The 12414-nt window shown below is 49.3% G+C and overlaps 1 protein-coding gene across 4 annotated transcripts in view; it reads left to right on the top strand.

The window, feature by feature from the left end:
* RPGRIP1L (RPGRIP1 like) overlaps positions 1–12414 on the top strand; it is an 827898-nt gene that overhangs the window by 121107 nt on the left and 694377 nt on the right. For all 4 annotated transcript variants that reach the window (XM_078668308.1, XM_078668309.1, XM_078668306.1 and 1 more), the window contains exon 4: positions 1810–2105. In XM_078668308.1, coding sequence (XP_078524434.1) covers positions 1810–2105 — 296 coding nt within the window. The remainder of the gene's footprint in view (positions 1–1809; positions 2106–12414) is intronic.

The raw sequence follows: 12414 nt of genomic DNA, 5'->3' as shown, positions 1-12414 counted from the left end.
TATTGACTGGGTGACTTGCTGTACCATGTTGAGTGTATCGATGAGGCGGCATCTTGCTTTTTTTGGTCTTGCAATGTCTGGAAGGTGAAGTCACCTAGGAAACGTGTAGGAGGCATTCATCTTTACTCAGGAATTCACAAACTGGGCGATGGAAGGAAACCCATTTGAACAGAAAAATGGTTGGTTACCTATACGGGACAAAAGCATTCTACATAAGCTAAGCTACAAGCATTGGCCCTATGGTTACACCTACGTCTTCATAAACCAGATCAGCTTTTGATGGTATAGCTGTGCTAATTTTTTTCAGAACCTTTTGCCTCTATCTCTTTCAGTGCTGTTTCTGATTGCGGCCTTGTGTAGGATGCAGATTCGAATGTCCACAGGATTCTGTGGTGGCTTGAATCTTTATTCTGTTCACCTTCCTGAATGTGCAGGATGCGGCGATCTGGTGTCAATAATGCCCCAATCGTTTTTTTAATTGATTGCCAACATCCTAGTTTGTCGTCTGCTATAGACGACTCGAAAAACAGGAATTTCCTAGATGTTGCGTTTTTACTTTCCGTTTATTGATCGATTCAGCCAATGAGCTAATGCATTTTTTCAGTCCATTTTCGTCTTAGCCATGACTGTGCACATCTCTTTTCAATCATCAGATAAACGGTAATCTCACTATACCAAGCATTTTCTGTAATTCGTGCTCTTTGAAGATATGTCACACATATTATTCCGTGACATTACAAAGCTTTTAAGTTTTTTGTGGTTAGACTTTTCTCCTTTTCCTTCAGCTTTTGACAGCTATCACGCTCAAAATCAAGCAAACCTCTTGAAATAAATGAAGTGTGTCTTTATTTTCCTTCTGCTGACAGGGCTGCTGCACAAATAAATTCAGTGTAAACCAGATACAGCTTTTGAAGATGTGCGACTAATTTTGTAAGGTCTTGAACTTGTCTTGCTCTTCAAAGCCACCTTTTTATCTCGGTGCTCCCAAGTTTTTTCCATTTACTCGTAGGCATTTCTTACACATTACCTCACATTCGCACACACTCCATCCCTATTTTTTTGCCGGTTGTTTGTGAAGGACCAAAATAAAAAAATATATAAAACAAAGGTAGTTTTAGTTTAAAAAGATGCGATGAAAATGCGTAAATAATATAAATGTATATGATTAGTAAACAGCACATGTTACCATGAATCGATTTTTGTAGACTAAATACATTTTTGTATTGCTTTTAGCATAACATGCATTATTTTAACCCTACAAGAAAAATGTACCCATTTATAGGGCTTAACATTTAAATTCATTTTTTTTATTCTAGGAAAAGCGAAACCTTTTATCGGAGTAAACATTAAACTCGATATTTAGTCTATGAGAAAAGGTACAGATGTCCATGTATTCACTGTTGCAATACGGTGGATTTATTATTGGATAATACCAAGCTTTATTCGTAACTGGCCATATTTTACTTCTTGAACTGTACTTGACAGCACGAAGTGTTTTATATAGACTCATGTGTTAAAATGATGTTACTGGAGCACATGGAGTAAATATGTGCCTTCTCTTTACTAACCCTAAATGATAAGCCTTAGGAAACTGTTATTTGTCAGTGTTATAAACCAGATTGCTGCCCAGTGGTTTCAATTATCTTCAAAGGGTTCTTCACAGGCAGTAATAGTTATATCAAAACCTAAAATTTATTATTCAGGTTCTGCACTGGAGTCTTCACAGTGATTATGTCCCTTTCAACAGAAGGCTTTTTTAATGCTGACTTTTCACATTCCTTTTCATCTTTTTTTATTATGTTCCCCTAGAATGGCCACCAAGTTAATACGCCTTGTTAAAGACAAGAAGAGCGAGCAGGCCGGCAGCGACCCCAAGCGGCCATCACGGAACGTAGAGCTGGAAGAAATGATCGAGCAGCAACAAGAGAAAATCCGTGAACTTGAGAAGCAAAACGAAACTCTCCAAAATCGATTAATTTCTACCAAACAGCAGCTGCAGGTCCAGGGCAGCAGAAACACACCGTACGATCATGTGCAGTCTCGGATAAACTCAGGTGTCCGAAAAGTTACTGAGAATGTCGTGACGCAGGAGAGCATGCGCAAAGGTATACATAAGACGTCACTGTTTATACATGTTTTGTAATTAACTTTATGGGGCAGGGACTATTTTTGGTTTGTTGCGGAGGTACCCATTGAGGTTTTGAATTTGAGATATTGTCAATGCATTTATGAAAGACATATGTGCACGAGGCTCGGAGTCCGCTCTGTGAATATTAGCACAATTTCCCGCACACTTCTGTGTGTAAATAATGAAAGCTGCCCTTGTTGCGCACCAGGCCATGGTTATCCACACACTATGCTCATCCCATTGTGGCGGAGGAATAGGACTCCTCAGTAAATCACTAACAACAACTACTACACTATGACCAACCCCCCCCCCCCCCTTTAACGTATCTCCCTAACCAATAGTGCATACCTTCTGATCTTTTATCGCCTTTCCAGTTACACAGGCTCATTCTGTGACAAGCTCAATGGCGTTCATTACCTCGTCCACCCTCTTATCTCTCCACCCGTCCTAATAGAGTCTTAACTTCAGTGAACAATTTAACAGGCTATGCTCTTCTTTGCAGCTTTTCTCTGACCACTCTTTTATTAGTACTCACGCTTCCCTGCCCCATGCACTAGCAAATCCCTCAACCCTAGTTTGTTCTTCGATGGGAAACGGCCACTACAACGCGGCCGTTTCCAAGAATACACTAACCACGCATGCATTACAACGCTTGTGTGGTTAACACGAAAGCCTTTACCACGCATACCTTTACTACGAGGTATGTAGTATAGGCATATGTGGTAACGGTTCAAAATAAACAAGGGAGGCTTGGGGGGGTCTCCCCCCAAATAAAAACCTCACCTGAAATCACGTCAGAATGTGCAGGCAATCGTCGTCGTTTAAGAGGAAACGGAAATAAACTTCTGTTTCTTCTTAACGACGTACGACGTCACCACGCAAGAACTAGAGGAAAAGGTTATGCGTTGAAAAACCATTCCGTTGTAACGCATGCGTGGTAAAGGCATGCGTTGCAACGGAATGCGTTGTAAGAACATACAACCTTCTTCGATACGTTATATCACCACTGTCCCATAAACGCTACACCTTCAGACCTAATGCACGTGGTTGCAACTTGTCCACCTTTTTAAAAAAACAATTACTATAACCCATCCTTTCAAGAAAATATAAAACCAGTCCCGTTACTGGGTATGTTGACCAGGTCGATAGTAACCTGGCCTCACTCATAAAGGCTGCTTACTGTACCTTTTTTAAGAACTCAATCCTGTAAGCGTTCAGTTCTCACTGGCTGCTCTCTCATTATCTCGAGTTATCCCTGCCCTGAACCCTGGAGCACCCCATCCGTTTGCAGTCTTTAGACATATGTGTTTGGTAAGTGGAGGAAGACCCGTACCCCTGACCACTTGGCAGGCTATAAGTTGGACCTCCTAGTTTCTCATTGGCTCTTGACCCTACAAAATACACTTCTCTCATCTACTCTCAATACCCAGCCTGGATCATATATTCTCATCTCTTCTACTCACCACCTTCTGATTGATCATTACTCAGTTACCTCCCTCGGACTCCGAATTTGCCACCTTTTACTCCAAAATAATAGCTAGTCAAGTGATGCTCACTGGAACTTGATCACTCTTCCAAATGCCTTAAATTTCCTTCTCTCACTTCCCCAGCTTCTCTCATTTTCACCTACTACTCTTGTCTATCTAATCGCCATATTGACATCCACAATTCTATTCTATGCTCCATCACCCACCAAATTACCATCTTTCTCTCCTGGCAGGAGGGATCTGGCTCTCACCGCTTTGGTTCTCTCATGATACCTCTCTATTCAGTCGCATCCTTCTCACCTTCTTCTTTACTTCCAAATTCTAAACTGCTTGTGTTCTGCCTCTGCTATAAGAGACTTATTGCCACAGTTAGCATTATTTTACCAAAAATGTTTGAACAACTTGTATTGAGCCAGTTGATTTGTTGCCTCTTGTGGTGTAACCTACTTCATCCCACCACAGACAGGCTTGTAAACCTTAATTCTACAGAAACGACTCCTTCTCGCATGCCTGTCTTTATTACTTGTGTACATCATAACAGCCTGTACATATCTTGCTCGCCCTGTCTTTGGTGGTCAACACCGTTGTCCACCCAGCACTGTGCAGAACACTTGCCTCAGTGAACATCACAAGCAACACTAGACAGATTCTGCTACTGCTTTGATGATGACCGCTCCGTTTCTACCAGCTGGGGAGCCTCCTCAGTAAACCTCTACCTATTGCCACCTCAAGACTCCATCCTTCTTACTATATTCTACTGCCCTAGTAGATATAATCACTTAATTCGGCTTTGTTTATCACATCTACACTGACATCACTCAAGTCTTGTCAAGTTTTCCTTTGACTGTAGTCTCCTTATCTCTGATTTGGCCAACATCATGCTACCTATGGGTATCTCTCCATTTACTCATGCTGAAATTTTCTAAAATCAATGTATTGTACTTCACCTCCAAAGCACTGTATTCTCAACTAGACCCTGTCCTGTTTCCCTCTGATGTTTAAGTTACTTGCCCTCTGACAGAACCATCAGTGTATTACTTAACATTGATGTATACTACTGCTACATATTGAGTTAACAGTTGTGGATTTTCACACATCCACGACAGCTTGTAGGAAAGTGGAATATTATGTGGTATGGCTGGGTAGCCTTACCATTTTTTTTTTTCAAACAAATTTTTATTAGTTTTTCGTCACAAAGCATACATCAATTGTAATAGATTCCACAACCCCCCAAGCGTACATAACCGGGTCCATCCTATGGAATTCTAGGGAGTGGACCCTAGAATGGGCATATCCAACTGGATACAAGCCTGTAAAGGGTGATCCTATCAATTCGTCCATTATGCTCAAATGAAATACAAAAGTGAAACTTAACTACCCCCCCTCCCCTGGTCCCCACCATCGGAGCAATGTAACAGGACAGTCGTTGTGGGTCTGAAGCACAGGCGGTGTCAGGTAAGAAGTCATGCGGTGTACCTGTTATGTTATAGGGGTACCGTTCAGTTATAATGTCAGTCTTCCTGGTCACTTCGTGTATCGTAGTCGCGTAATGTTTGCATTAGGACCTCCCACGCCTGCGCAGTTTCTAAAGCCTTGTCGTTCTGTTGTCGCCGCGACAATTGAAACCTCAATGCGCTCTTCCCGCCCGCCCATTTAAGGAACTCATTGCGCCATTTAACATCCGCTGGACCCATCTGGGTCTTCCAGTGCCGCGTGATTTCGCGCTTCGCCAAGATAAGTCCCATATCTATGAATTTGCTAGTAACCTTGTTCTTAGGGGTATGTGGAAACCAGTGGAGAACCCCAACAGCCATGTCAAACTGTAAATCGCGCTCTGTCACCTCGTTAAGAGTATCACCCACTTTTCCCCAATAAAAGGCTAAACCAGGGCAGGCCCATAGCATGTGGGCAAGGTCCACTCCAACCTCCCCACATCTGGGGCAAGCCGCGGAGTCCACAGCAAAGTACTTCTTGATCTTTCCCGGGGTCAAGTACGCCCGGTGAAGGATATAAAAGTGAATTAGTTGAAATCGCGCATTGCGCGTGCTCTTCCAGGCCCGGCGCATCAGCTGCGCCCAAACTGTCTCGGGAAGTTCTTTTCCTACATCAGCTTCCCATTTACTCCTAAGCGTCTCTAGTGGGGGTAATCCATCGTTAAGCATTCTGGTGTATAGGCACGTGACTGCCTTAACCGTGCCAGCCGCCATCATGGTATATTGGCAGGCCATTGTTGTTTTTGGTTCAGCAAGCCCCCCCCTCCAGTGTGTCTGTATTGCCCTCGTGAGCACCGAATGCAGCAGGAAGTCACCTCTAGGCAGGTCATAGCGGTCCAAGAGCGCCTGGAACGACAGTAGCGCCCCGTTTTCATACAGATCACCCAAGACTTGGATTCCTGCCTCCTCCCAGCTCTGCAACCGCGACCAATCTCCGCCATGTGGCAATGCATTCCCAGCGGGATTTCCGGGGCATAAGGGTGTCTCACTCCCGCTCTACGTTGTGTTCGGTTCCAGCACAGTTTAAGTGTGCGTTCTTCTTGCGTGAGATCACTAAGGGCTAGTCTCTGTTGCATAGCTATATAGGAGAGTACATGTCTAGGTATTCCCAGGCCCCGTTTATTCTCTGGTCCCCGGAACTCGCGTGCTATTTCCTGGGTATATGTTTGTAATTGAGCCGCTAAGTAATACAGCTCAAAGTCGGGGACAGCCAGCCCCCCTTCTGATTTAGGTCTCATTAGTGTTGCAAGAGCCACTCTACGTCGGCCCGTACCCCAGAGGAAAGACACTATCAATGACTTCAAGAGCCGGAAGACTGTTGCAGGGATCCAAACGGGGAGCGTCCTAAAATAATACAGAAGCCGTGGGAGCGCCACCATTTTCCGCAGTGCTATCCGACCCGCTACCGATAATGGGAGGGTGGTCCAGAAGGACATACTTCCCTTCAGCGCTCTGATACTACGAGAGATGTTGCCTTCTAAGATATCGGTTGATGTGTGATATATATAGACCCCCAGATATTTCAGACAGCTGGGTTCCCATCTAATTGCTCTTGTCCTGGTGGGCTGGGTTTCCCCCTTGCGTACAGGGAATAAGCATGTCTTGGACCAGTTTACTCTGAGGCCAGAGATTCTACCTAAGGTGGTCAATATGTTGTCGGCTCCAACCAGTGCCTCGTCGGCGTCCTCAAGAAAGAGCAAAAGGTCGTCAGCGTACAGGGAAATAAACTGTTGCCCCGCCAAGTTCCGCAAACCCCTGTAATGAGCTCCCGTGCGGATCGACATTGCGAGGGGCTCCACCGCCAGTGCAAAGAGTAACGGGGATAAAGAGCATCCCTGCCTCGTGCCCCTTTCTACCGGGTACTGTGGGGATATCAGCATGCCCGATTTGACTCTAGCCTTTGCCGAAGCATATAGCACAGAAGTCCACTGCAGGTACTCTTCACCCATCCCGTATCGCCTGAGCGCCTTACAGAGGTACTCCCATTCAAGGCTGTCGAACGCCTTCTCCAGGTCGACCGACAATATCATGGGGTGGGGGGCTTCTACATGGTCCTCTTCCATTAGCCGTATCAGGCGGCGTATGTTCATAGTGGTATTGCGTTTAGGTATGAAGCCCGCTTGGTCCTCATGAACCAGTGCGGTCATGTGCTCTAACAGTCGGGATGCCAAAATGCTACTCAAGATTTTGTAATCTGTTGTGAGCATCGATAGTGGTCTATAGGACGCCGTATCATTGCTCTCTTTATCGGGTTTAAGTAGAGGGATTACTAACGCTTCGCGCATAGTATGTGATAGGCGCCCCAGTTCTTTCGCCTCTCTATAGACTATCAATAGACGTGGAGCTAATAGATCGACGTACTTAGCGTAAAATTCGAAGGGCAGCCCGTCCAACCCCGGAGTTTTGTTGCGTGCCATCCGTTTTATGGCGCAACGGATTTCTCCCAGCTCAATATCTTTACCTAGGTTCTTCGCCTGCTCGGGTTCTAACACCGGAAAAGGGAGTGCCTCCAAATATTCATCTATGGCCAAAGAACCAGCCTCTAGTTTACTCTGGTATAGAGTCTCGTAATAGCTTGAGAAACTGTGCAGGATTTCTGTTTGGGTATATACTTCAATGCCCTCTGCCGTGCGCATGGACACGACAGGGGAGCCGCGTCTCATGGGGTTGGCAAGCCAGGCCAGCAAGGCTCCTGACTTGTCTCCCTCTGCGTGAGATCTAGTTATGTATGTTTTGTGGTCGAAGCTACGCAGCCTTTCCACCTCAACTGCTACTGCTTCTTTCGCTGCCACGCTTTGTTGTTGTAGCTCAGGGTGCCCGGGCCGTAAGAGCTCCATTTCCCGGAGTTTCTTGTCTGCCTTATTGAGGTCGTCCAAAAGCACCTTACGTATTCCCACCTTCTTAGCAATACAAAACCCTCTAACAACTACCTTAAAGGCATCCCATTCTGTCGCCCTCTCCCTAGTCGTGCCATCATTCTCCTCAAAGTATTGGGTTATCCTTTCCTCTAAATCTTTTTGGAAAAGCGGGTCCTCTAGCATCCCGGGGCGCAACCTCCAGGTAGGAACACAGGAGGTGCCCAGAAACCACCGCACATTAATTAGTAAAGGGTTGTGATCAGAGATCGTTCTGGTCAGATATTCAGTTTTTTCAATTGCTGGTATCAGCGTTGAGGAGCACAACGCATCTAGCCTCACATGTAGCTCGTGCATTCCTGAGAAAAAGGAGTAATCTCGGGTGTGTGGATGCTGGGCGCGCCAAATGTCAGTTAGACCCCACCTTGATTGCCCCTTCAATCTACCTTTAGCTATGCGATGCGCTGGGGAGGCTGCCAGTGGGGGATGCGATCTATCGAGGGCAACGTCTTGCACCGAATTGAAGTCGCCTCCTAACAGCAGGGGCCCTACCAAGAAGTAGGCCAGGGAGCCTGACAGTGTCGTAAGAAAGGCCAGCTGGTCCACTTTGGGTGCGTAAATGCTGCAAATGGTAATGTCTCTTCCTCCCAGTTTTCCCGCTATAGCTACAAACCGCCCCTCACGGTCCACCACGTGTTTGGCAACTTGGAAAGGGACTCCGGCCCTGATCCAAATCAGCGTGCCCCTAGCATAAGCTGAGTATGTAGTGTTGTATATTTGGCCTCTCCATCTGCGCTGCAGCGCTATTCCCTCCGCCTTTGTTAAATGCGTTTCCTGCAGTAACGCTATCTGGACCCCTCTACGTATCAAATAGGCATGTACTTTGTGTCGTCTCGTCATGGTATGTAGTCCCCTTACATTCCAGGTAATGCATTTCAAGTTAGTCAATTCACCCATTGTCCCACAATGTTCCGTGCCCGCTTCTCCACTCAATTTCCACTTGGTTCAAATGTAAAAAATCCCCTGCACCGATGGTGTGCCCACCCCTCAACAAAACAACATTTCCCAATTCTCCCCCCCCCCCCAGAACAGGACCCAAAGATCGTAATCTAGTTCCCATCCAAGCACTCCCAAAAGAAACAGTCAGGTAAACCCAACGGTAGTCACCGTGAGTATGCGTTAAGGGCAAGAGGGGGGGCCGAGTACTAACGGGAAGCCACCTTCTACTCGAGCTTCCTGTGAGCGATCGAGCCCTATAGTAATTCGTGCAGCGCAAAGCTTCTCCCTTCGCCCTCCTATAAACCAGCTATCAACTCCCCCTATCAGTGCATAGTAATCCGTTCACCACAGTTCGTTCCCCAGCCACAACAGCTCACCAAGAGTCTTCATTGTTCGTCTAATATTCCTTCAGCCGTCTCCGGGGTAACCGTGGGCAGCGGCACACTGTCAGTGTCCGAGTCCCCAGTGTCTGAGCGGTCATCGCCCTTGCCGGATTCTGTGCCCTCTGTCATGGGAGCATCTTGTGACCCCGATATACTGGACACAACTTCCAGAACACCCCGCCGCCGTCTCCAGCAGCGAAGGTCGCCCAAGTCCTCTACGTCTGTTACGTATCCGCCTGGATTTCCGTCGCGGTTGTTCCTCAGGTACCGTTGCAGGGTGTAAGCCTAGACCGTCCTTGCCAGCTATGTACATTTCTAGCCAGCCGCATGCTTCATCTGGTGTGTCAAAGAATTTGGTAGTGTCGTCAACTATTATTCGGAGTCTGGCCGGGAATAATTAGGAGTATTGAATGCCCTCACTCCTCAGTTCTCGTTTGATCGCCAGGAAGGAGGTCCGTTTACGCTGTGTGTCAGAAGTGTAATCCGGGAAGATGTTGATCTTACTGTTTTCCAACTGGAAGGGGCCGTTCAACCTGGCATTGTAAAGCAGCTTGTCCCTGTCCCTGTAGTGCAGCAGCCGTGCAACCACTGGGTGCGGGGGGGCGGCCCTGCTGTAGCGACCGGGATGGGACCCTATGTGCCCGCTCCAGTGTGTAAAAGGGGGATAAACCTCCTGACGCTGTTTGGACCACTGTTTGGAGCCAATCTTCAAGAAAACGAACCATATCTCCCCCTTCAATTTTTTCTGGAAGGCCTACGATTCGGATGTTGTTTCGGCGATTACGCCCTTCGGCGTCTTCTGCCCTCTTCTCCTGTGCGTCTATTCGGTCCAACACATCAGCCATCGTGGCTGTGAGGGCCTTCTGCGCCGGCTCCAGGGTGTGAACTGTGCTTTCCATCTCTTTCACCCTGTCAGAGAGCTTGCCGTGATCTGCCCTGAGCAATCTGAACCCCGTCGCCACCTGTGCTATGTCCTGTTGGAGGGCCGCACGTGTGTCTGTTATCGCCGCCAAGATCTTGCCCAATTGGTGTTGTAGGTGTGGATCCCGTGCAGTCTCCTGGTCAGGTTGATCTCCCTTATCTGCCATTTCTGCGTCCGACGTGGATTGCATGGTGCTCTTGGCTCCTTTCGGTTTCCCCATGGCAGCAACGGCGTTCAATGAGCGGAGGGCGAGCCACCCAGCGGCCGACTAAACCCGCCGAGGACGGCCTCCGGCCGCCGGGAGGAACCCCACCTGGGTGTGTGTCGCTCAAGCTCTCAAGAACAGGCAGAGAGAGCCAAACAGCAGTTTGTCAGCCGGGTACAGCAGGCACAGCAGTCCAGGGCAGCACCAACCAGGATCTCGTTGATTTCGAGCGTAAGAAGGCCGCAGCGGGTGATGAGTTGGATCAACAGGGGTCTCCACGGAGCACAGCGGTCTGCTCAGCGGCAGCGCCAGGAGCAGGCTCAGCAGCGGTCCTCCAGTCCCAGTGATCTCCGGCCGGGTCGCCGCCTCACCAGCCGATCCCGCAAGCGGCCCAAGGGAGGGTCAGTCTCTGCGTTCCCTCGGAGAGCCGCTGCACTGCGCAGTCTCGAACTTCTACCAACTCCCCGCAGCCAGTGGACGCCGTCGTGAAGGGCCAACCCGCGGTGGCTCCGCACCACCGCCGCACCCCTGTGCTCAGCAATTAAAGGCGCCCGTGGCTGCAGTACTGGCGTCCAGCTTGCCGAGGTCTCAGGTGTCTAGGGGGCAGTTGGGACCGCAGGTAGGCCGCCCACTCAGGGCTCGAGTGCTCGCAGCGCCACCCCCGCACTCCTGCTCAATGGGCGCCCCTCTCTCCAGTACGATGGTCCCAGCAGGAACCCCCACAGGCCACTGCAGGCAAGGAAATGGCGGGGCATAAAGGAGGGCACCGCGTCCTCCGATGAAGTCCGACAATCCTCCTGTCCTAGGCCGCCAGAAGGATCTCCGCGGCAACGACCTTCACCCTTCCGGGCCTCGTCAGGGCAATGGATATCTGCTGCCCGCTGTCTGCATCCCGACCATTGTTCAACCAGCAGGCCAGGCCGCAGGATCGGGATCGCCCCGCTTGCACTCCCCCTCGCCGGTGCAACCCCCCCGGGTCGCGTGCACTCTGCTGGGTCTCACTGCAGTTTGGGGCCGTTCGCCAGCAGTTTAGAGGTCGGAAGCGCCACTCTCCTTCTCCGGCTCTATAGGCAGCAGTCCAGCATCATGGCCGCCATGGTAGGCGCTTCTCAATGTCCCACAAGCCGGGCAACCGAGTGCCCGCACCTCTCAGCAGCACAGGAGGCAGGCCCGTACCGCCCGATCCCAGTTCAGGGGGCGCTGCACTCTCCAGGGGCCCACCGGGCCGCGGGCCACGCTCACAGGCTCTCACCGGGTTACGAGCTCTCCCCTCGCAGGGCCCCGGACGGGTGCGCAGCCACTAATGCAAGCCGTGCGGCAGGCGTGAGCGGGAGCCGCCGCGCGGGAGTCGCTGAGTGCCGCCGCGCGGGAGTCGCTGAGTGCCGCCAGCGGTCCAGGCAGCCGCCACACTTCCTAACGGCGGGCAGGAGCGTCCGGTCTGTGTTTCAGACTCCGTGGGCTCGCCGGTTACTCGGGAGAGTTTAGTTCCTCCGTCCGGGTCCGTCGAGCCCCGTTTAGCCTGCTCCACCATCAGCTGGCTCCGCGTGAATGTTCCGCCACAGGCTCACCAGTCGAGAGATCCCTCTCGCACAATCTCACACGGGTTAGGGATCGGCTGTTGCTGGTAATTCAGGATTAATGGCGGCTCCATCGCGGAGCCGAGCGCTCAGGCGACCTCCACCATCGGCGCTCAAGCCACGACCCTCACTGGGTAGCCATGTAATAGTATCACAGTACCCTAAAGATGGTCCTTGGATTCACACTAATAAATTCTTAGTTCAGTCCGGGTAGAGTGACAAAGAGCGGTCAGGCTTTACTAGAAAAACATGTTCAGCATTTCAGAGTACCAACACGGACCATAAGTAATTCAAATGACTCAAAAGAAATCGAACACCTATTTATAACAACAGAGTGTATTTTTATCTTAAATTAGGAACCAATT

Source organism: Lissotriton helveticus, chromosome 12 (assembly GCF_964261635.1).
Source record: "Lissotriton helveticus chromosome 12, aLisHel1.1, whole genome shotgun sequence".
NCBI lineage: Eukaryota > Metazoa > Chordata > Amphibia > Caudata > Salamandridae > Lissotriton > Lissotriton helveticus.
Note: the sequence above shows the minus strand (reverse complement) of the source record. Positions and strands in the feature narration are given on the sequence as shown.